Source organism: Protopterus annectens, chromosome 7.part1 (genome assembly GCF_019279795.1).
Source record: "Protopterus annectens isolate FY-2018-M chromosome 7.part1, PAN1.0, whole genome shotgun sequence".
Classification (NCBI taxonomy): domain Eukaryota; kingdom Metazoa; phylum Chordata; order Ceratodontiformes; family Protopteridae; genus Protopterus; species Protopterus annectens.
The window spans coordinates 331359208-331380609 of record NC_056740.1 but is presented as its reverse complement, the minus strand read 5'-3'; the positions used below and the strand labels follow the sequence as shown (position 1 = coordinate 331380609).

Sequence of the window (21402 nt, the reverse complement as noted above, 5' to 3'; positions counted from 1 at the left end):
AAACCCATTTGTCCTGGGTAATAAGGTGCCAGTTTTGTGTATGAAGTGCCAGTTTTCCCCCAAAGGGGCGGTAAAAAAGGTAAGTGCTTGGTGATTGTAGAGGGAAGTCATTGAGACTGTTTACCAAAGGGAGGTGCCTTGTTGTTTCCAGATTTGGAGGTGGAGGCATCCCATTGTTTAGTTCTAAAAGTTCCTTGTGACTGAAACCTGGAGCCTTTGTAATGTCTAGATTTGACTTGAGCGGCTCTCAAAGGGACGGGAAAGGACCAGTTCTTAGTAGGCCAGTGCCTACTATATCTTGGAGGTTGCACTTGTAAGAAATCTTCCACAGTTTGCATAGATTTAGCTTTATCTTCCATCTTTTTTAACACTTCTTCAGCCTTATTACCAAAGAGACGGTCCTGTTGTAAAGGAGCATCCAACAATTTTGCTTTAACATGGTCAGGCAGTGTTTGCTCCTTGAGCCAAGCATGCCTTCTTAGCACAGATCCAGTTACAGTAGCCCTGCAAGAGGCCTCCAAGGAATAAAAACCACATTGCAAAGTATGTTTTCCAACTTGTTCAACTGAATGTAATAAATCCTGCAAATCTTTATTTTCCACACAGTCAGAGATTAACATAATTTTCTGTTTATGTAGTCCCCATGGTATGCTGTTGATATTTAAGCATATGAAATTGACAGTTTAAAGCCCTGATTGCCAAGGTTGCAGATGTGTAAACTTTCTTACCCCATCTATCCAGCGGCCTGGAATCTCTATAAGAAGGGGTAGGATTTTTAGCAGTTGAGGCCTTAATGCCCTTGGGACCCTGAGAAATGGTTTCAGGGTCAGCAGTAGGATTTTTGAAAAGGAATTTGTGGGAGTCAGGAACCCTGTAGTACCTGTCTGGCATACTAGGAACTGGAGGCAGAGAATCAGGAGCCATACTAGATTCTGAAAAAACATCATCAGCAATGTCTAGAACAGGAGGTATAGCCAAAGGCTTATGCTGAGGAAGAAGAAGAAAATCCCTAAGTCTCTTTTTAGATTCAGAGAAATCCTGACTTTCTCAGTGGAAATGTTCCCTAAAGGTATGTAAAGTTTCTCCAAAAGAGAAATTTTCAGGGGGAGAAGCAGATGGAATGGAATCTTCTGCATTAGAGTCCTCATAAGTAGGTATAGATAAATCCTGGTCAGTAGAAGAATCAGAAGAAATAGTATCCTGATCAGAAGATTCATAATCAATGTCTTGCCTAGGCCTCTTAGCAGGAGGGGGTTGGCTATCCCTGATCAAGGTAATTAAATCTTCAGCCATTTTGTTTATTTGCTTTTTAGGCATAGGGGCCTGCACACGTGGCCCAAGCATAGTTTTTTTAGACATAGAAGTAGATTTTGACCTTAGTTTTGAAGATGGCGTCGGTTTAATATACACATCTTTAAAGATGGCGTCAGTTTAATATACAAATCTTTAGGCCTGAAAACACCCTCAGAAGCCGGTGCCTGCACAGCGGCTCCGGGCCCATCTAAGGTAGAGACATCTGCAGGTTCAATACTTAAAGCATCTCGCGGCATACCGGACTCCGAATGGGTCTCAGTAGAGGCCTGTGAATCAAAAGTAGCAAGCATCAGGGGCTGAGAAAGCACCTCACTGAGTACCGGCGAACTAGCGACTGGCTTAGGAGAAGCGTCATCGTCAGTTTTTGACCTCGACAGCCTGTCTCTGTCTTTTTCTTTGCATTTTTTAGGTATTCCGATAGTCGGATTGCTAACCGACGTCATATATGGATAGTTAAACTGTGAGCCAAAATATTTAGAAGCAAAAATATACCGATGTTTAATAGTGCGTTGATTAAATCTAGCACAAAACTGACAACAAGGTACGTTATGGTCAGGGCCTAGGCAAGGAATACAGTAAAAATGAAAATCCTTATGAGGTATTTGCTTCCCACAAGTAATGCAATTATTAACTTTTAGTGATATCGGTAAGGAGCAAGAAAAAGTTTCCCCAATGGGGTACTTAGCTTTTAGTTGAAAACTTCGGTTCTGAAACTCGAAAACAAAAATTTCAGGTGTCGGACGACCGGCACTTGCGAACTGCTTCTGCTTCGGGCACCGTGCGGCAAGAAAGACTGATGTAATGGCGTCAGCTGCTTGTTTTATACCCCTGACGACCTGACGTCATGGAAGAAGGGACAGCAACCGACGCAAGACCCAAGACTTTGTTAATCAGGCCAACTGAGGGCAACCTGCCAGCAGATTACCCAAATGTAATGACAGCAGCAGTGAAACATAAAGAACATCTGCTGGGTACATAGAATGTGCATGGATGAAAAAAATACTGGTTCTGCTGTTTCACAATTAAACCATCAATAAACAGGATTTGAAGAAATTACAGTTGTATAAGAACTTACCATAACAGTAGATGCCCTGCTTAATCACTGTTGCAGTATTTCTTACTCTTTAGATATCCTGCCAAGGATAACTGTACATCTGGCCAGCATACCAAAGCCTGGGCCCTTCCCTGTACAGCACATCAGATGTATGCCCTACATCTAAAAGCATTAGGTAAGTAAGTACCATACAAGCATAAAAACCTCAGAACTGAAATGCCCCAGAAGAACAGGAGCATTAAATGAGCGACCAAAGAAAAATATGGTATATATACATCCAGAGAAAAGAAAAAATGTCCTCTAAGCCAGTTAAGAAAAAAGGAAAACTTAACAGAGGGAAGCAGAGGAAGAGAGAAAAGGAATGACATTACAGTGATTAGTAGGACATCTACTGTTGTAAGTTCTTACACAACTGTCCTACGCCCTTTCTTAATCACTGTTGTAGTATTCCTTACTCCTGGGACAGTATTAAAGCTACTGAATGGAATGAAAGGAATAAGGAAATGAGGAATCTTCCAAAAAACAAAACAAACAAAACAAAAAAAAAAAGAGGATGGACCTAGGAAAACGTGCTCTGGCCCTAGAAATCACATCCAATTGACATTGCTTAGTAAAGTATGTGCAGAAGTCCAAGCAGCAGCTTGCAGAATGGATCTAGCATCAAGACACTAAAAGAGCTCCAGAAGAGGCAACTGCCCTAGTAGAATGAAAATGAACAAAATAATCTGCTTTCCATGAAAAGAGTAACAAAAGGAAATGGCTTTAGAAATCCAAAAAGAAATGGTTTACTTGGAAACTGCCAAACCTAACATCTTATCTTGAAAAGAAGCAAAAATTTGACTACATTTCCCAATATCTATTATCTATTCTAAACAGCATCTGAACTGTCTATGTGAATCCAAAAGATGAAGAATCCTCGCTACTATTTTCAGGAGCAGGAAAAAAATTAAGGAAGATGAAAAGTCAGATTAAGAAACAAATCTTTTCCCACTTTAGGCTAAATGAAGGATTATTCCTAAGAGTTACCCTATCTTTGTGAAAAACCAGTCTTTGCACCATTATGAATGTCTGTTACTATTTACTTCTTTATTGTATTATACAATTTTCCTTCTACTAACAAAATAATTTACTAAGAATGGAGCTTTTCTCCCCGGGCCTATGCTGAAAAAAGGGTTTTATGCCCAGTAGGACTCTCCCGGTAAACAAATGCAAAATAAATAATAAAATAAACTAGAAAAGGAGGGATAGCCATCAGATTCCTGAGTTCAGATACTCTTTTGGATGAAGTTAGAGTCACCAGCAACATAGTTTTCCAGGTACACAATTTCAAAAAAAAGAAAGAGGCTGCCAGTTCAAACGTTTGCAGGGTCATTTCAAGTCACAAGAATAAGGAATGGGTTTTCTTGTAAGATGGCTTTTAGAAACTGTCTGACCTCAAATCTGGAAGTAAGTTATGAATCTCGCAGCAGAAGGGCAGAGACTGCTATCAAATGAGCATTTAAAGAATATGCAAGATCAGAACTTAGCAACTCAAATGTATAAGACAGAACAGAAGGAATTCCCACAAAAATAGGGTCCTGTTCATTGCTTTGAAAACAAGTAGAACATCTTTTCCATTTGGCTACATAAGATTTTAAACTAGTGGGTTTTCCTGCCTCCTGTAAAACCCTAATCATGTCTGCAGAAAAGTGGTGTCAAAAAGGAATCAAAACCAATCACCCAGAGTGTCAACTGTAGAGTGAGAAGATGAGGGTGTATAAGAAAGCCCTTGCCCTGCATAAGTAGATCCATCCTGTGGGGTAATTTGTGATGACTGCCTTTGGCCAGGTGAAAGAGAAGGAGAAACCAGTGCTGACTGGGCCAAAAGGGAATCATCAACAAGAGTTTGGGCCTATCCAATGTAATCTTGTGAAGGACCTTTGGCAGCAAAGGAAGATGGGAAAATGCATACAGGAACAAAACCTCTCCAAGAGAAAGACATGGCATACAGTCCCCAAGCCAGAGGACTTGGCACTCTGAAACAGAACATGTTGAGTCGTCTGTCCTGAGAACAAACTGTTCAACAATGGGTACTCCTGATGTAGCTTGTCCAGGAAGATTTCCTTGTGTAACATCCACTTGTGTGGATCTGTCTTGCATCTGCCCAAACAGTTGGCCTGTCTGAGGGAATATACATTGCCTGAAGGATTAACTGATGACAAATTTCCAAGTCCCATTCAACTAGGACAAGTCTGCAAAGGCAGTAAAACTTTTTCCGTCCTTGCATGTTTATGAACCACATTACAGTGATGTTGTCCATAAAGCCCCTGGAGACCAAAGGTAATACAGGACTGGAGAGCTAAACAAGACTATATTTCCTTAACACTGACGGACTCAGCTACATCTTGAGGAGACCAAACTCCCTGGACTTTGATTTTGCTGGAACAAGTGGACCCAGGCTAGGTCTGAAGCATCTGTATACAGATCCTAAGTTGGGGGAGGAAGTAGAAAGGTGACACCTAGGTTTAGGATATTTGTTTGATCCACCAAAGAAATTTGTTCCTAAGACAAGGCAAGAAAGGAATCCAGAAACCTACAAGATGGCAGTGTTGAAGTTAAACTGCTTTGAGATACCACAGGAATTTCCACATATGGAGTCTGGCACATGGAATCAAGGGAACAGTGGATGCCATGGACTCCAGAGCTTTTAAAATCTCTCTGCTGAGGTCTCTTACAAAGGAAGAAGGTACTGTAAAAAGGTTGTCATAAGAAGCAACCTGGTTGGAGGAAAACACGCTGTCACAGGAAGCATTTGAATTTTGCAACCCAAGTAAACCTTTACAGTAAAGTCTACATTGTGAATCAGCAACATAGTGAATTCCAAATCCTGTAAGAGAGCCTGCTGGAATGGAGCATGAATGAGAATGCAGTCCAGAAAAGGATAAACTTGACCTCCATGAAGACCGCAAAAGAATATGACAGGGACTAGATATTTGGTGAAGACTCTCAGGCCTGTAGAAAAACCAACTGCACAGCACAGAACTGATAATGTGAGGAAGATACAAAGAACTATAAAAACTTCTTGAAAAGTGGATGAATGGGTATAAGAAGGCAAGAATCCTTCAACTCTAGAGAAACTACAAATGCTTGTGGTAGAAGCACTGGAAATAGGGTCTGAAGAGTTAGCATTTCGAAAGATGGAACTTTCAGAAGTGATGAGAAAGAAAAGATCCGATATAGGCTTCGAAGAAAGTACAGTTTTATACCTACCATAAATGTAGATGTTCGAGTGTTGACACTGCTGCAGTCATTGCACTTGGGTTATCTTGCCATCAGGCGGTCCCGCAGTCGGCCAGAGTTCCAAAGTCTTGGTCCGGCATTAGTTGCTGTCGCCTCCTCCCTGACGTCAGTACGACAGGGGTATATAAGATGCAGCCAACGCCATTTTCTTCAGTTTTTCTTGCCCCAGATGTCAGGTGCCCCCAAATAGGTAGGCAATTCAAATTGCTAGAAAACAATGCAAAAGAAAAGCAAACAACCATTTTTAGGTTACTCCCCATAGGTAAAAAGGGTAGATGTCCTAGGTAAGTACCAGAAAGTAAGAGGGGAAGGAGGGAGGGTAAGCTGGACTGCAGCAGTGTCAACACTCGAACATCTACATTTATGGTAGGTACAAAACTGTACTATGTTCATCGTGTTACACTGCTGCAGTCATTACACTTGGGTGGAATCCCAAAGCTGAGGTAGGGAGGCTGGATCTATAAGGCATTAGGGGTAGCTATAAGGCCCTGCAATACCGCAGTGATGAAGCCAGCTCTGGATTTGGAGTATAAAGGTAAATGGTAATGTTTGGTGAAGGTATGCACAGAACTCCATGTTGCTGCTTCCAAAATGTCCTTGGTAGGTACTCCTCTGAGGTAGGCAGTTGAAGTGGCTGTTGCCCTGGTGGAGTGAGATCTAATGCTGCTAGGTACAGGTTTCCCATGGTGGGTATAGCAGAAACGTATACAGTGTCCTATCCATTTTGAAATAGTCTGTTTTGAAATGGCTTTTCCCTGTGCTCCTGCAGCGTATGCTACCAATAATTGCTCAGATTTTCTGAAAGCTTTGGTTTTTGTCCAAGTAGAAGCGTAACTGTCTGTGAATGTCCAAAGAATGTAGCAATTTCTCCCCTTTGTTCTGTGGTTTTGGATAAAAAGTTGGCAAGTGAATAGTTTGGTTCAGAGCCACACTTGATACCACCTTTGGCATAAACGTAGGGTTAGTTCTTAAAGACACCCTGTCCCGGTGGAAGATGAGGAAAGGTTCCACTGCCGTTAGTGCCTGTAATTCTGAAACTCTTCGTGCTGATGTAATTGCCAGTAGCAGAGCAGTTTTCCAAGAGATGTATTTTATTTCTGCTGTGTTAGCTGCCTCAAAAGGAGGTAGAGTTAATTTTTCCAAAACAAAGTTGAGGTCCCAAGTTGGTGTAGGTGCTCTACGGGGCGGTCTTATGTTTTTAGCCCCTCTGAGGTATTGTTTGAGCAAAGGATTAAAAAAAATTGGTGGATCCGTGTTGTAATGAGCAGAGATGGCTGAGGCATGGATCTTGATGGCTGAAAAAGAGAGGCCCTTGTCCAGCATCTCAGTTAAGTATTGCAGTATCCGAGGAATATTTGGGACAAGAGGGTCAAGGCTGTGCGCTTGGTTCCAGGCACAGAATCTCTTCCATTTATCTAAGTATGCTTTCCTGGTGCTAGGCCTTCTGGCCTCCAGAATGACATCCATAACAGCTTTGGAGAGAGGCATTGCTTGCTTGACTAGGGAATTTTCCATGCAGCTAGGTTTAAGGTCTTTAGCTGGCTGTGAAGTATCTGATTGTTGTGCTGTGTCAGCAACTCTGGGATTTGAGGCAAAATCCAGAGTGGTTCTTGTGCTAATTTCTTTAAGATTGGGTACCAGTGCTGGCGTGGCCAGTCTGGTGCAACCAGTATCATTTTTGGCTCTTCCTGCCTGGCTTTTATTAGTACCTTTGGGAGGAGAGGTAACGGAGGGAAAGCGTATACTTGTAGTTTTTTCCAGCTGAATGAGAGGGCATCCACTTTTCATGCTTGTGGATGGTAGCTCCTTGTGCAGAATTTCTGTAATTGGCAGTTCTTTGGGGAAGCAAACAGATCTATGTCCGGGCTCCACCATTTTTGTGTTATCATTCTGAATATTTGTGGATTCAGTTTCCATTTGTGTTGGTCCATAATGTTTCTGCTTAGGTCGTCTGCCAGTGTGTTTTTCTCTCCTGGCAGGAATTGTGCTTGCAGATAAACTTGGTAGGTTAGAGCTGTGTTCCACAAGGTCATGGCTTGTCTGCAGAGGGGGTCGGAGTGTGTGCCCCCTTGCTTGTTTATGTACCACATAACAGTGGTGTTGTCTGTCTTTAGTAGTAATTGTACTGGATGCAGTAGGTCCTTGAAAGCCATAATAGCATTTTGTACAGCTAGCATCTCTTTTTGATTGATGTGGAGATGTCTTTGCTCTGTGGGCCAGACGCCCTGGATACATTTTCCTGCCATGTGTGCTCCCCAGGCGTAATCCAATGCATCTGTTGTCAGTGTTTGCCTGGCTGTGGTTTCAGTGAAAGGCTGTCCCTTGTTGAGGTGACAAGCTTGTGCCCACCATCGAAACTCCTGTTGTAGGCAAGGAATTAGTGGTATAACTGTTTCCAAATTTGACAGTGTTGAGACCATACACTCTTTAGGTACCATTGTAGTTTAGTAATATGCAAGATGCCATGTAGCCCAAGGCCTGCAGAATTTTTCTTGCAGGGAGTTGGATCTTTGCTGCCATTAATTGAAAATATTGAGTCAGTTGTCCTTGCTTGTCTGGCGTGAGATAATCCATCTGGGCCGTTGTGTTCAAGCTGGCACCCAGGAATATTATCTGTTGTGAGGGCACTAGTTTTGATTTCTTTTCATTTACTGTGTACCCCAGGCAACTTAATAACTTTTTTACATACGCCAGATGCTTTAGTAGAATGTCCTTGCTCTCTGCTTGAATCAGGCAGTCGTCCAGGTATGGATAAATTTGAATTCCTTTTTGCTTGCAAAATGCAAATATTGGTGCCAGGCACTTTGTGAAGACCCTGGGCACAGTAGATAAGCCAAAGGGCAGTACAGAGAATTGATAGTGCATTGAACCAGCTAGAAATCTGAGGTATCTTCTGCAGTTTTGTCTGATACGGACATGCAGGTATGCCTCTTTGAGGTCCAAGTCACGAGCCAAGCTTTCTTGCCCAGCATGGGAAGAAGCTGCTGTAGTGTCAACATCTTGAATTTCAGTACATCCAGGTAAGTGTTTAGTGTAGAAAGGTCCAGAATGGGTCTCCAGGCTTTGTCCTTTCTGGGAACCAGAAATAGTCTTGAGTAAAATCCTTGTCCTTGTTCCTGTGGTGGTACCTTTTGAATAGTTCTCATGTCCATGAGTGCTGTAATTTGTCTTTGAGCCTCTGCCCACTGATTTGGTGGCAGATTTGGCATTCCTTTTAGCCTTGGCAGGGTGTGAAAATGGAACCTGTAACCTTGAGATACAATGTTGAGAACCCATTTGTCTTCGGTGATGCAATGCCAATTGTGATAGAAAAGTGCCAGTTTTCCTCCTAAGGGGGCTGCCAAGAGAGAACTTTTTGGCAGCTGTAGTGGAAAGTCATTGAGTCTGTTTTTTATAAGGTTGAGGCCTGTCTTCTCCTTCTTTCTGGCCTGGTGTGCCCCACTGTCGAGGCCTGTAAGGGCCTTGTGTCTGACCTCTACCTCTTGGACGTCTGTATCTGCCCCTTTGAGGTCTGTCTGTGTCTGGAAAGGACCAATTCTTTGTTGGCCAATTTCTGCTAAAACGGGGAGGCTGAACCTGTAAGAAATCTTTCACCATTTGCATAGATTTTGCCTTATCCTCCATATTCTTTAATACCGCCAATGCCTTAACTCCAAACAGCACATCCCACTGCAAAAGTGCATCCAATAATTTTAACTTAACATGATCGGGTAACATATGTTCTTTTAACCAAGCATGCCTTCTAATGACAGAGCCTGTAACTGCTGCTCTACAGGAGGCCTCTAAGGAGTCAAACCCACATTGCAAAGTATGTTTCCCCACTTGTTCAGCAGCATGCAATAAATCCTGCATTTCTTTTAAGTTAGGAGGATCTGAATCTGGAAGCATCTTTTGTTTCAACTGAGAAATCAAAAATTGCTGATATTTTAGCATGAGAAACTGGCAATTCAAGGCTCTCATTGCTAAAGTTGCAGATGTATATACCTTCTTTCCCCATCTGTCTAAAGCTCTGGAATCTCTGTCAGAGGGAACGGGGTTTTTTGCTGATGAGGCCTTAATCACTTTGGGTCCCTGAGAAATAGTTTCAGGGTCAGCAACAGGGCTTTTATACAGAAATTTGTGAGAGTCAGGGACCCTGTAATATCTATCAGGTTTAACTGGGGCTGGGAGTAAGGAGTCAGGGTTCAAACTGGATTCAGTGTACACATCATCCACAATGTCTAGAACTGGCAGGATAGCAAGGGGTCTGTGTTGAGGCAATAAAAGGAAGTTTCTGAGCCTTTTCTTGGATTCTGAGTAATCCTGACCTTCCCAATGGAAATGCTCCCTCATGGTATGTAAGGTCTCCCCAAAGGAGTAATCCTCAGGCAGAGAGGCTGACGGAATTGATTCCTCAGCATCAGAATCCTCATAAGGGGGTAAAGAATATCCTAGGTCCAAGGAAGAGTCAGAGGAAATGGACACCTGGTCAGAAGATTCATAGTCTGCATCCTGCCTGGGCCTTTTATCAGGAGGGGGATGGGACCCCCTGATCAGGGTGATTAGGTCCTCGGCCATTTTTAGTATTTGTTTCTTAGGCATGGAAGCCTGTCCTGGAGACAGTTGTGTCTGTTTCTTTGTTTTTAAGGTGGGCTTAGACTTAACAGAGGGTTTAATGGTTAACTGGGTAGGCCTGAAAACGCTCTCTGTAACTGTGGATTGCTCAGCTACTTCATTTCCCTCTGTAGGTTTAGGATCGGTAAGCTGAAGGCCTAGTGCATCCGAAGGCCCAGTCAGCTCCACGTGGGAGTCGGATGCGGTCTGTGGTTCTGTGGAAGCGGTCATCAGGGGCTGCGTAGGTGCCTAGCTGAAAACCGTAGAACCGGCGACCAGCCTAGAAGAGGCCTCATCGCCGGTTTTGGGCCTTGGATGCCTGACCTTGTCCTTGCGCTTTTTATGCATTGCGGTCGTCGGACTTTCCGACGGCATGGTGTAAATGAATTTTCTACCAAAATAATGTCGGGCAAAATCAAACCGACGTTTAATAGTGCGCTTGTTAAATGTAGCACAAAAACCGACAACCAGTGACGTCGTGGTCAGGGCCTAGGCATGGAAAACAATAGGAGTGAAAATCCTTATGAGGTATTTGCTTCCCACAAGAAATACAGTTATTAACTTTTACTGACATCGGTTTGAGGCAAGAAAAAGTTTCCCCAATGGGGTACTTAGCTTTTTTAGAAGACTTCGGTTCTGGATTCGGAATGAAAATCTCAGGAGTCGGCCGACCGGCACTTGTGAACTGCTTCTGCTTCGGGCACTGTGCAGCAAGAAAGACTGAAGAAAATGGTGTCGGCTGCATCTTGCATACCCCTGTGGCACTGACGTCAGGGAGGAGGCGACTGCAACCGACACCGGACCAAGACTTTGGAACTCTGGCCGACTGCGGGATCACCTGATGGCAGGATAACCCAAGTGTAATGACTGCAGCAGTGTAACACGATGAACATCCTTCCTTTCTACGAACTAAAATATCCTGGAATAGAAATCCTTGCCCTTTTAGCAAGGGAGAACTGGTTGAAAAGCACCTTGTGACAGAAGATCTTGAAACAGGGGGAATGAGGTAACAGGCAATGTGGAGGCTGGGGGATACTTGAAATGCGAGGAATGGACTTCCATATCATTCTGTAATCCTTGTGATTTACAGACAAAATCCACTTGTCAGTAGTAATTCTGTGCCACATAGGAAAGGAAAAGGACAGTCTCAGAGAAGGGAATATGGCAGAGAAGAGGAGATAAATAGTCACGGAAGCAGTTTTATTAGAAAAGGAAGACTTTTGCCCACTGGAGTCATGACTTGGTATCTCAGGAAAAATCTTTTTAGTGAAACATTTACCCTTCTGTGGTTGCATTTGATGCCTACGTACAAAAAGACCTGGTTCTGAGGGACAGTTCATTTTATACTTCGGAAAAGGGGAAAGGAAGGTTTGCTTAAAGTCTTGCATGACCTTATCCTTGTCTTGTAGTACCTTAAGAGGTCATCACCTGTCTAACAAACTTTGATTATCCAAAGGGGGCTCTTATAGTTCAGCTTTGACATCTTCTGGGAGGGACTGCAACCTAACCCAGGAACATCTCGTAATGATCCTGACACAGCCACCCTTGAAGAAGCATCAGCAGCATCATAGTTACACCTGATTGAATGTCTTGCTACCAAGAAAGCAGAGCTAAGCAAGGAAATAGCTGATGACTTCTTGCCTAAATCAGGCACATATGTTAAGACATCCACAAATTTGGAAAGAAGGGAAAGTACTTACCTAGTTATAGTAGTCTGATAGTTGATAGCCCTAAAAGCTAAAGCAGCAGACGTATATGGGTCTATGGTTAATCACTGCAGGTTCATATCCATGAACCTCCCTTCCTCGAATAGAAAACACTGAATGTTCACTTAAGCAAACGTTCACATCAGCGAATGATTTACACAGGAACAGAACTAGTTGGCCAACACCAGGAAATTTGCTCTTTTCCCCATAGTAGTGCGATCTCAGAGTTGGTATATATAGCAAGGGTGGGGTGTGTGGGGGGGGGTGTAGCCTCCCATCAGGGTGGGTTTGACATAGTGTGATGTTTGTGATGGCCAACATTTGATCATTACACACATCGGACTATGTCAAACCCACCCAGGTTGGGGGGGCACTCAAATTACAGCATTTCGAAACTATGAAGCCAAACCATTCCCAATACCAAAACCCAAAATCACGAATCACACACTCACAAACATACATACACCATACACCACATAACACACACACCATTCCACCCACAGCACACAAACCACACAACCCCCCTGCACCCCCCCATGTGGGGGGCTGCTCCCACAAACACACACACACACACACACACACACACACACACCCTACTTATATATACCAACTCCGAGATCGCACATAATGAAAAAAAAAAACTCACACCATGGCATTCTACTCTTGCTAGCACACAAATACACATCACACATACACAAACACCAACAAATCAAACACTCACACTCATACTTACACCTCCCTACCCTTACCCAGACATACATCGTACAAAAACACAAACGCTCACTCACCTGCAATTTCAGACACCATACCAGCCAAACACTTCACGCAACATACTGGAAATGCATAAGCATGGATTCGAGATATTCAAATTTGCTCTTATGCACTTTTGGCATTCTGTATTTTCAGCTTCATGGTCTCGGAATGCTGAAATTCGAGATTATGAAGTGAAACAATATATATATATATATATATATATATATATATATACATATATATATATATATATATATATATATATATATATATATATATATATATATATATATATATATACACACACACCAACTCTGAGATCTCACTACAGTGGGGAAAAGGGCAAATTTCCTGGTGGTAACCAACTAGCTCCATTCCCTGTGTAAACCATTCGCTAATGTGAATGTTCACTTAAGTGAATGTTCAATGTTTTTGATTCAAAGAACTGAGGTTTGCGGAAGTGAACCTCTGAAGATTAACCACAGACTTGAAGTAAACACCTTCTCATACCTGTGCATGACTCTGCTATCTTTACCTGTAGACAATACCTCTGGAGACACTAAAGCTTTGTGAGATTGTCAGCTGACAGGGAAATTACATAGCGATCGGAGGAAGGATTCACATAAAGAAATTTCTAAACCTCAGATACCTTATAAAATCTGTTTTTTTTAGAAGCAGGAGGCAGAGACTCAGCAGCTTCAGAGGCAGGTGCAAAAGTTTTTAAAAGAACTTCAAGAACAATGGCAACTGTTTAGGAATATCTACTGAAGGATATCTAAAAACCTCTTAACAACAGACATCTGACAGCTCTACCACTTAAAATGTTCCAACATTTTAAGGACAGTATCCCCAAAGGAAAGTTCTTCCATAGGGAAATGAGGGAAAGAATCCTCCTCATCAGAACCCACTGCAAGAGGATGATGAATCTGAAATTAATTATTAAAAGACTCCTCACCAGAGTCTAAATCTTCATCAAAACAGGAATCCCTAGTCCTTTTTAGAAAGGTAGAAGAAGGGATTCCTTTAGGAGAGGGGACTGAGAAACCATGAGGAGGTTTAGTGCCATCAAGGCTTTAAAAAGCCTTGAATAAAGTATTGACATTCTCTCTGGGGGGTCCTTAACAATTGGAGAAATGTGCCTAGCTTTCTGTTTCTTTTTAGCAGGGACATCTGCTCAGACAGATCTTGGGGGATCTGAGCAGTGACGTACCTCAATTAGAGAACATGGGGCTTCTTCCTGAACAAGAATCCCTCCAGGCCCTTCCAAAATCATCAGCCTAGATTCCCCCCTTCTTGACCTCAACAGATGTCAGTTCAGCCCTAGTGGGAGTGCAAAAAGCTTGCTCTATATCTGCCACTGGCAGTGCTGCCATAGCAGAAGAAGGCATCTGAACCAGATTGGCTTTGGTCTCCTCATCAAACACCAGCAACATCTAGTAGGTGTTGGACAGCAGAAGTCTCAAATTTCAATTTCTCTGACTTCTTTTTTAAAGAAGGCTGGATGTCTGGGCAGAAAGATTCCGAGGACATGGTTCCTTAAGCCAGAAGCCTAAGATGCTAATTTTCAAGGCAGACCTATACAGAATTGAGAAAGATGTGCAGGTCTTAGGGATGTAGGTATGCCAAGCAGAACACTTTTTATGATTGTGTTCCATACCTAAGCGGAAAAAAAAGTACTTAACGTGTCTGTCCTTATGGGTAATCTGCCTCCCATAATCACATTTCCCTTTTCTGGATAACATGTACATACACTAAAACAAGGCTAAGAAAAAGGAAGAGTCCCAAACAGGGTACTTACCTGCCCAAAGGCTCAATAGTCAGCAACAAGGAGCACACCCTAGACATTGAAAATGAAACATTCGGACTAGCTGCAAAGAGGTTTTGAGGGTTTGCACTACTACATCACTTATGTACAGTGGATATAAAAAGTGTACACACCCCTGTTAAAATGCCAGGTTTTTGTGATATAAAAAAATGAGACCACAATAAATCATTTCAAAACTTTTCCTACCTTAAATGTGACCTATAACCTATACAATTCAATTGAAAAACAAACAAATCTTTTAGGGGAAAAATATAAAAAATAAAAAATGTACAATAAGCTGATTGCGAAGTGTGCACACCCTTAAACTAATACTTTGTTGAAGCACCTTTTCCTTTAACTACAACATTCAGTCTTCTTGGGTACACACCTTCCATCAATTAAAAAGACTCTGATTAACCCCAATAAAAGTTCAGCTGTCCTAGTAGGATTTTCCTAACATTTACTCAGTTGTCTGCTGCAGCAAAAGCCATGGTTCGCAGAGAACTTACAAAGCATCAAAGGGATCTCATTGTTGAAAGGTATCAGTCAGGAGAAGGGTACAAAACAAATTCCACAGCATTGGATATACCATGGAACACAGTGAAGACAGTCATCAAAAAGTGGAGAAAATATGGGACAACACTGATGTTGCTAAGAACTAGATGTCCCTCCAAAATTGATGAAAAGACAAGATGAAAATTGGTCAGAGAGGCTGCCAAGACACCTATAGCAACACTGAAGGAGCTGCAGGAATTTCTGGCAAATACTGGTTGTGCATTACATGTGACAACAATCTCCCATATTCTCCATATGTCTGGTCTATGGGGTAGGGTTGCAAGGCAGACGTCTTTTCTTACACAGAAAAACATCCAAGCCAGGCTAAAATTTGCAAAACAATAGATAAAGTCTCCCAAAAGCATGTGGGAAAATGTGCTATGGTCTGATGAAACTAAGGTTGAACTTCTTGGCCACAATTCCAAAAGGTACATTTGGTGCAAAAACAACACTTCCTATCACCAAAAGAACACTAACCCCACGGTGAAGCATGGTGGTGGCAGTATCTTGCTTTGGGGTTGCTCTTCTTCAGCTGGAACTAGGGCTATAGTCAAGGTGGAGGGAATTATGAACAGTTCAAAATACCAGTCACTTTTGGCACAAAACCTTCAGGCGTCTGCTAGCAAGCTGAAGATGAAGAAGAATTTCACCTTTCAACATGACAATGACCCCAATTATATATCCAAATTAACAAAAGAATGGCTTCACCAGAAGAAAATTAAAGTTTTGGAATGGTCCAGCCAGAGCCCAGACATAAATCTAATAGAAAATCTGTGTGGTGACCTGAAGAAGGCTGTGCACAAGAGATGCCCTCGCAATCTGACAGATTTGGAGTGCTTTTGCAAAACAGAGTGGGCAAATATTGCCAACTCAAGATGTGCCATGCTGATAGGTTCCTACCCAAGAAGATTGAATGCTGTAATTACATCTAAAAGTGCTTCAACAAAGTATTAGTTTAATGGTGTACACACTTATGCAACCAGCTTATTGTACTTTTTTATTTTTTATATTTTTTTCCCCTAACAGATTTGTTTGTTTTTCAATTGAATTGTACAGGTTAAAGGTCACATTAAAGGTGGGAAAAGTTTTGAAATTATTTATTGTGGTCTCATTTTTTACAGCACAAAACCCTGGCATTTTAACAGGGATGTGTACACTTTTTATATCCACTGTATCTCATGCTTTCTGATGTAGGAAAACATCTGATGCATGATGGATGGAAGGGCCCAAACTTTGGTATACTGGCTGGATATATGTCTACCCTTGGCAGGATATCCCAAGAGTAAGGAATATCCACTGTATCTCATGCTTTCTGATGTAGGAAAACATCTGATGCATGATGGATGGAAGGGCCCAAACTTTGGTATACTGGCTGGATATATGTCTACCCTTGGCAGGATATCCCAAGAGTAAGGAATACTGCAACAGTAACTAAGGAAGGACATCATGTATGCATTTCTTTTCTTTTTTTAACATCTTTATTAACAACACACACTGGATAGTGACATGAGTACACACCCAATAATAAAAGAGAAAAAAATAAACATTTATGTTACACAAATCATACAAATATCATTATTGTTTTAACAATTATACAGTGAAAAGATTCAAGATGGCTGCATGCTGATCAACGGCTTAATTTCAGCTCTCCCAGAGTGAAAACAGAAACTGATAAAAAAGAGTCAGGGAAATCATCAGTTTGGGTAAAATTCAGTTACTGGCTAATATGTAAGCTGACTGGATACCAGCAATGGCTGGAAAGAGTCTTGCAGCTGTTCAGAAAAAGCAGTTGAAGATTCAGCTTTGGTACAAGATATGGCATTCCAGTCATTTAGAGGAAAAAATAAATCAGATGTAATCAGAAGTGCTTAAAAGAAATGAAACACTGAAGGAATATATAAACTCAAGGAACAAAAGGTAGGAAAAAATAAAAGAAGCTTTAACTACTTATTCAGATGTATTAATAAAACTGCAAAAAGCAGCACGCGAGATGAAAAGTCTGACTGAATATGAAGCTGGTTCAAAAATTGCAGCATTAGAAGACAAGGCACAGAGTAAACTTGAGTTTTTCCTGCTCTACCAGAGAAAATGGAAGAAAAATACTGTGTTAATGTTATGAAAGCACAGATAAGCAACTGGACTGGTGGTCCACAGCAGAATGTATTAACTGAAAGGACACATTGAGTATATGCTGGGAATGTCAAGAGACAGATGTGAGATTCATGCTACTGTACCCAGTTGTCTTCAGAATATTTTAAGTGGAGGATCACAGACATTTGTGGATGCAAAACAGGCTAAGGATGAAATAAAAAACGTTTCTCTAACAAAAAAGAGCCAGTAAGCATTAGATGACTCTGCTTCTCAGTCTTCTGGTAATAAAGCTCATAAAGAGACTTTTACAAAACTTTTTCCAATGTTCCAAAGCAAAATGCTTGAGAAACAAAAAAGTACAAGAGCTGACTAGAAGAATCAGGAGTATCTTGGACTTCAACCAGTTTCTGGTGCTGGGAGAGTGAGATGATCTGGATGAAGACCAGCAACACTGAAATTAGTGAATAAATGATAGGCTATAAAGCATCAGTCATTTTACAAAATATGGCTTTACAACAAACAGTGGCTTAAAAAGGCTGGATTTGTGTTGACTTTGCTAAATTGTGGGTGGACTGCAAAGCATATACCACATTTTATGTCTTTAATAGTTAGAAGGAAACAAAAGGGAAAAACGGAATTGTAAGCAAAACAATTTTTGTTCTTATTAGTAGTTATATAAAACAGTTCATGATAAACACTACATTTTACATTGTAAAGCAGCGTTGTAAAGTCTGCAGATAATGTATTTTAAATGTTGGGGGTTTTTTTTTAGTGACTTGTATATGTTAAAAAAACAGTTATTTTTCTTAGCTGTAAGAAATATATGTTTTACAGTATAACAAGATACAAAAGGCTGGACCCTAAGCAAATGCAAGTTTATTTTATTTCTATTTATTTACCCTGACCAGGTTGGTCCCACTAAGTTAGTAGCCTCTTTTCAAGGAAGACCTGAGGTGGTATTTATACTACTAGAGGAAATCTGGCCAGAGCATTGGGGAACTTTCCTTACTCTTTTCGATAGGTGCTATGTAATATTTTACGTCCACCCGAGCTACCCTAGCTCAGGCAGATGGGTTGTCAGTTTAACATCTCATCCGAAGGATGACACACTCGGGAATGCGGTACCAACTCCTCTTGCCATGCTGCACTGCAGTGTCAGTAATCTCCAATGAAAGCCCTTTAGGTGGCCATGGATGCAAGAAAACCTTTACTCTGACTTGCAAGTAGAAATCTGTCACTTTGGGGAGGTGGTCCTGGAGAACACTCAAAGAATGGAGTCCAATTCCTTGCCTGCTGCTATAGAAGAATGTCCCAAGCTTTTTACCATATTAGCAATACTTTCTCATGATAAGTGATGGAGACAGAGTTTGTTAAAAGTAAAACAAAATATTTGTTCCCCAAACTAAAGGCTTGACAGGGCCCTCTTCTCTGAACTCGAAGAAGCATAGCTTTCAGTGGAAAAAGAAGTGGCCAATGAAAGAACAAAGGCTGATAGGCATTGTTGGACTTTGAAGAGCATTAAAGTCTGAATCTATAATAAACACATATTGTGCTTTGTCTGCCTCAAGCTATGTGCCCTTAGAATGGTAAGCATCTAAATGCTCCTACTTCTGCTTTGGTGTCCTTCTCCTAGTACCATTTCTGAGGGGTGATGGCAGCAAGGCCTTGATATTTAAATAGCAGTGGCCTATGATGCTATTAAATTGCAAGGACTGATGGCACTTGGGGACAGTTGCACAGAGGCAAGGTAGAAGAGGCAAGGCCAGTATTCCTATGATCCTATGTTCCTGCTTCATTATCTGATAACCACACTTTCGGCAAATGATGCAGGCACTTTCCTGCATCATCACCACTGATGAAACTGGACAACTGAAGAAGAGAGAAATAAGTGCAGACTCTGCCAGTAAAAACAGCTCTTAACAAAGAAACTGGAATTGCCGTGGCACAAAAGGGGCATGGTGCCAACAAACATGGATTTCTGTACTAGGTACAAGGTAAAACAAGGATATTATTAGTGACTTAGGAATCATTTCAGAAGCCACTGCCAAAGTATCTCTCAGCCCTAGGATTGCTTCCCTTCTGAAATTAACAACAGCAACAGACAGCTCAATAATCCAACAAAAATCAAGGAAAACATTAAAATTAATGCCTACTAACCTGAGTTACAGTTTGTGCTAGAGGATCCAGAATTCTCCAAAGAATGTCCATCTTCTGCTGTTTAAACTCTTCTTCACAGCATACAATGTGAATTACTGTACACTTTCGAGGATTTTCCTATAAGGACATAAACAACAGTTATTTAAATAATTTGTTATTCATCTTGTACCATATACCTGTCTATCCTACTATTAGCTGGGCTCGTCCATCCCAAAAAGATGAGAGAGAAGTACTTCATGAATAAGAATGAAACAGAAGTACTTCATGAATAAGTACTTATAAGGCAAATCTCTGAAATTACTCACATTCACCAGTTAACCATTTTATCTGCTTGGGTTTACTTTCAAATCTACAAATTAATATTTCAAGCACTAGCTACTGTCTTAGAATGTTCACATAACTTCATAAAGAGCACCTATGTGAAAGATTCAAAAGCCTGTCAGACCCTCAATAATATCCTGGGTAGCAGGTATTAATTAAAGGAATAACCACTAGCTGGCTGTTCACCTCATGAATACATTTTCTTCTAATTAATATTTGTGAAACTCAGCTCTTAACTTGTATTAGCACCAGCTTTATGGTTGCACTGATCTTCATGCTGCTGTTTGCACATATGCAGATGCAAGTGTTGCACCACAATGGACCTGCAATAGGTTGCTCTATACTGCATACAAATCTATAAATATGTCAATGCCTAGCTACAGGGTCATGAGGCTGATTTCTTTCTAAAGGCAGTTTAACACCTCAAGAAGCTGGAAACAAAAACAAATTTATTGTGTCTGTGTTGTTTATACCGCATCCTGATGAATATAAACATTTCAGGGTGTCAGGAGTGAAGAAATATTTGTTATGAGAACTTATGTGTCTAGATATACAGAAATATACTTTTCAGTTATAAAACTGGTCCAGATACAACCACTAGGTGTTACAACCTGAGAAGGTGGTGTAGACAAATAAAGCCTGCCTATGATCCAGGTGACCTAGGTTGAATTAGCAGTTCTGGCACATGATGGTGCAGACATGGAAGATGGTCATGCTCATCTTGGGAGGAGATAGTGTTTGGATGCACCTCCCTGGTCACACCCTGTTACAAGTCTGAGATGCATGAGGAGTGTTGTCTTGGAAGGGGCTGGGCTGCAGCTGAGTCACGCACGATGTGATGATATGGGCTAGTGCCAGCATAGCCAGCTGGAGTTCTGTAAAGAATTATGTGTGTCCATTGAATATCAAACTGATTTATACAAGATGCTTGTGTTACAATGTATTAGAACTATATGGCATTTGAAAATCAAAACGCGTTTGTAAAGTTGATAGTGTTAAAAAATGTATCAACAGTGTGTCCTGCTGGACAGAAAAGGAGTACACATGTGAGACTGTATGTATATATGTTAGCAAAAGATACTGGAAAAGAAGGGGTTCAATAGCTAGCATACTTCTTATTTTAAGAAAAATATTGTTAATTGGACCACCTGTTGGGCCATGGAAGTGCTTACCTCACAGCTCAACTGAAGACGACATGTCTGGAAGAAGCCTTTTGTTCAGTAAAAAGAGGAGAAGCCCCAGGCACTGCCATAAACATTAGCAAAATTTTACATATGCATCTTATCACATGCATGATGACATCCTGTCTCAAGCTTCAACGAGGACTAGTGTGAGAACCTAGTCAGGTGACCAGATGAGGTCATTCTGCCAGCCATCTTGGAAAATGTAGACATTACAAACAGAAATCTCTCGGTATTTAATATTCTGTCTTGGGCCTGACAACAAGAAGGACCATTCACTACATCATCTACCTTACTCTATTAAGTAAGTAGGGAATAGTAATTCTCCTAGATTCAGTCAGGAAAATATAGTGAGGCTTACTTTAGATATTGTTTTTCTTTATTTGTCTGAGTCTGTCTGTCAATGTTATTTTCAATATTTCCCGTGATTTGAACTCTGTGGTTTACTATAAATATATATTAAGCATTTCATGTTCTTTTACTATTTATTATTAAATATATTTAAAACATTTATTGTGGCTGGTCCTTTTAAAAAGTCATTAATCTTTGAGAGTGCTTATATTTATTTGGTGACACTGTATGGGCTACTCCTGA

General features: G+C 41.1%; 1 protein-coding gene across 1 annotated transcript in view; it reads right to left on the bottom strand.

Annotated features, from left to right (window-relative positions):
• The window catches only part of DALRD3 (DALR anticodon binding domain containing 3), a 1074922-nt gene that overhangs the window by 771566 nt on the left and 281954 nt on the right, over positions 1–21402 (bottom strand). The window contains exon 5 of the mRNA XM_044078747.1: positions 19307–19423. Within this exon, the coding sequence (XP_043934682.1) occupies positions 19307–19423 (117 nt within the window). The remainder of the gene's footprint in view (positions 1–19306; positions 19424–21402) is intronic.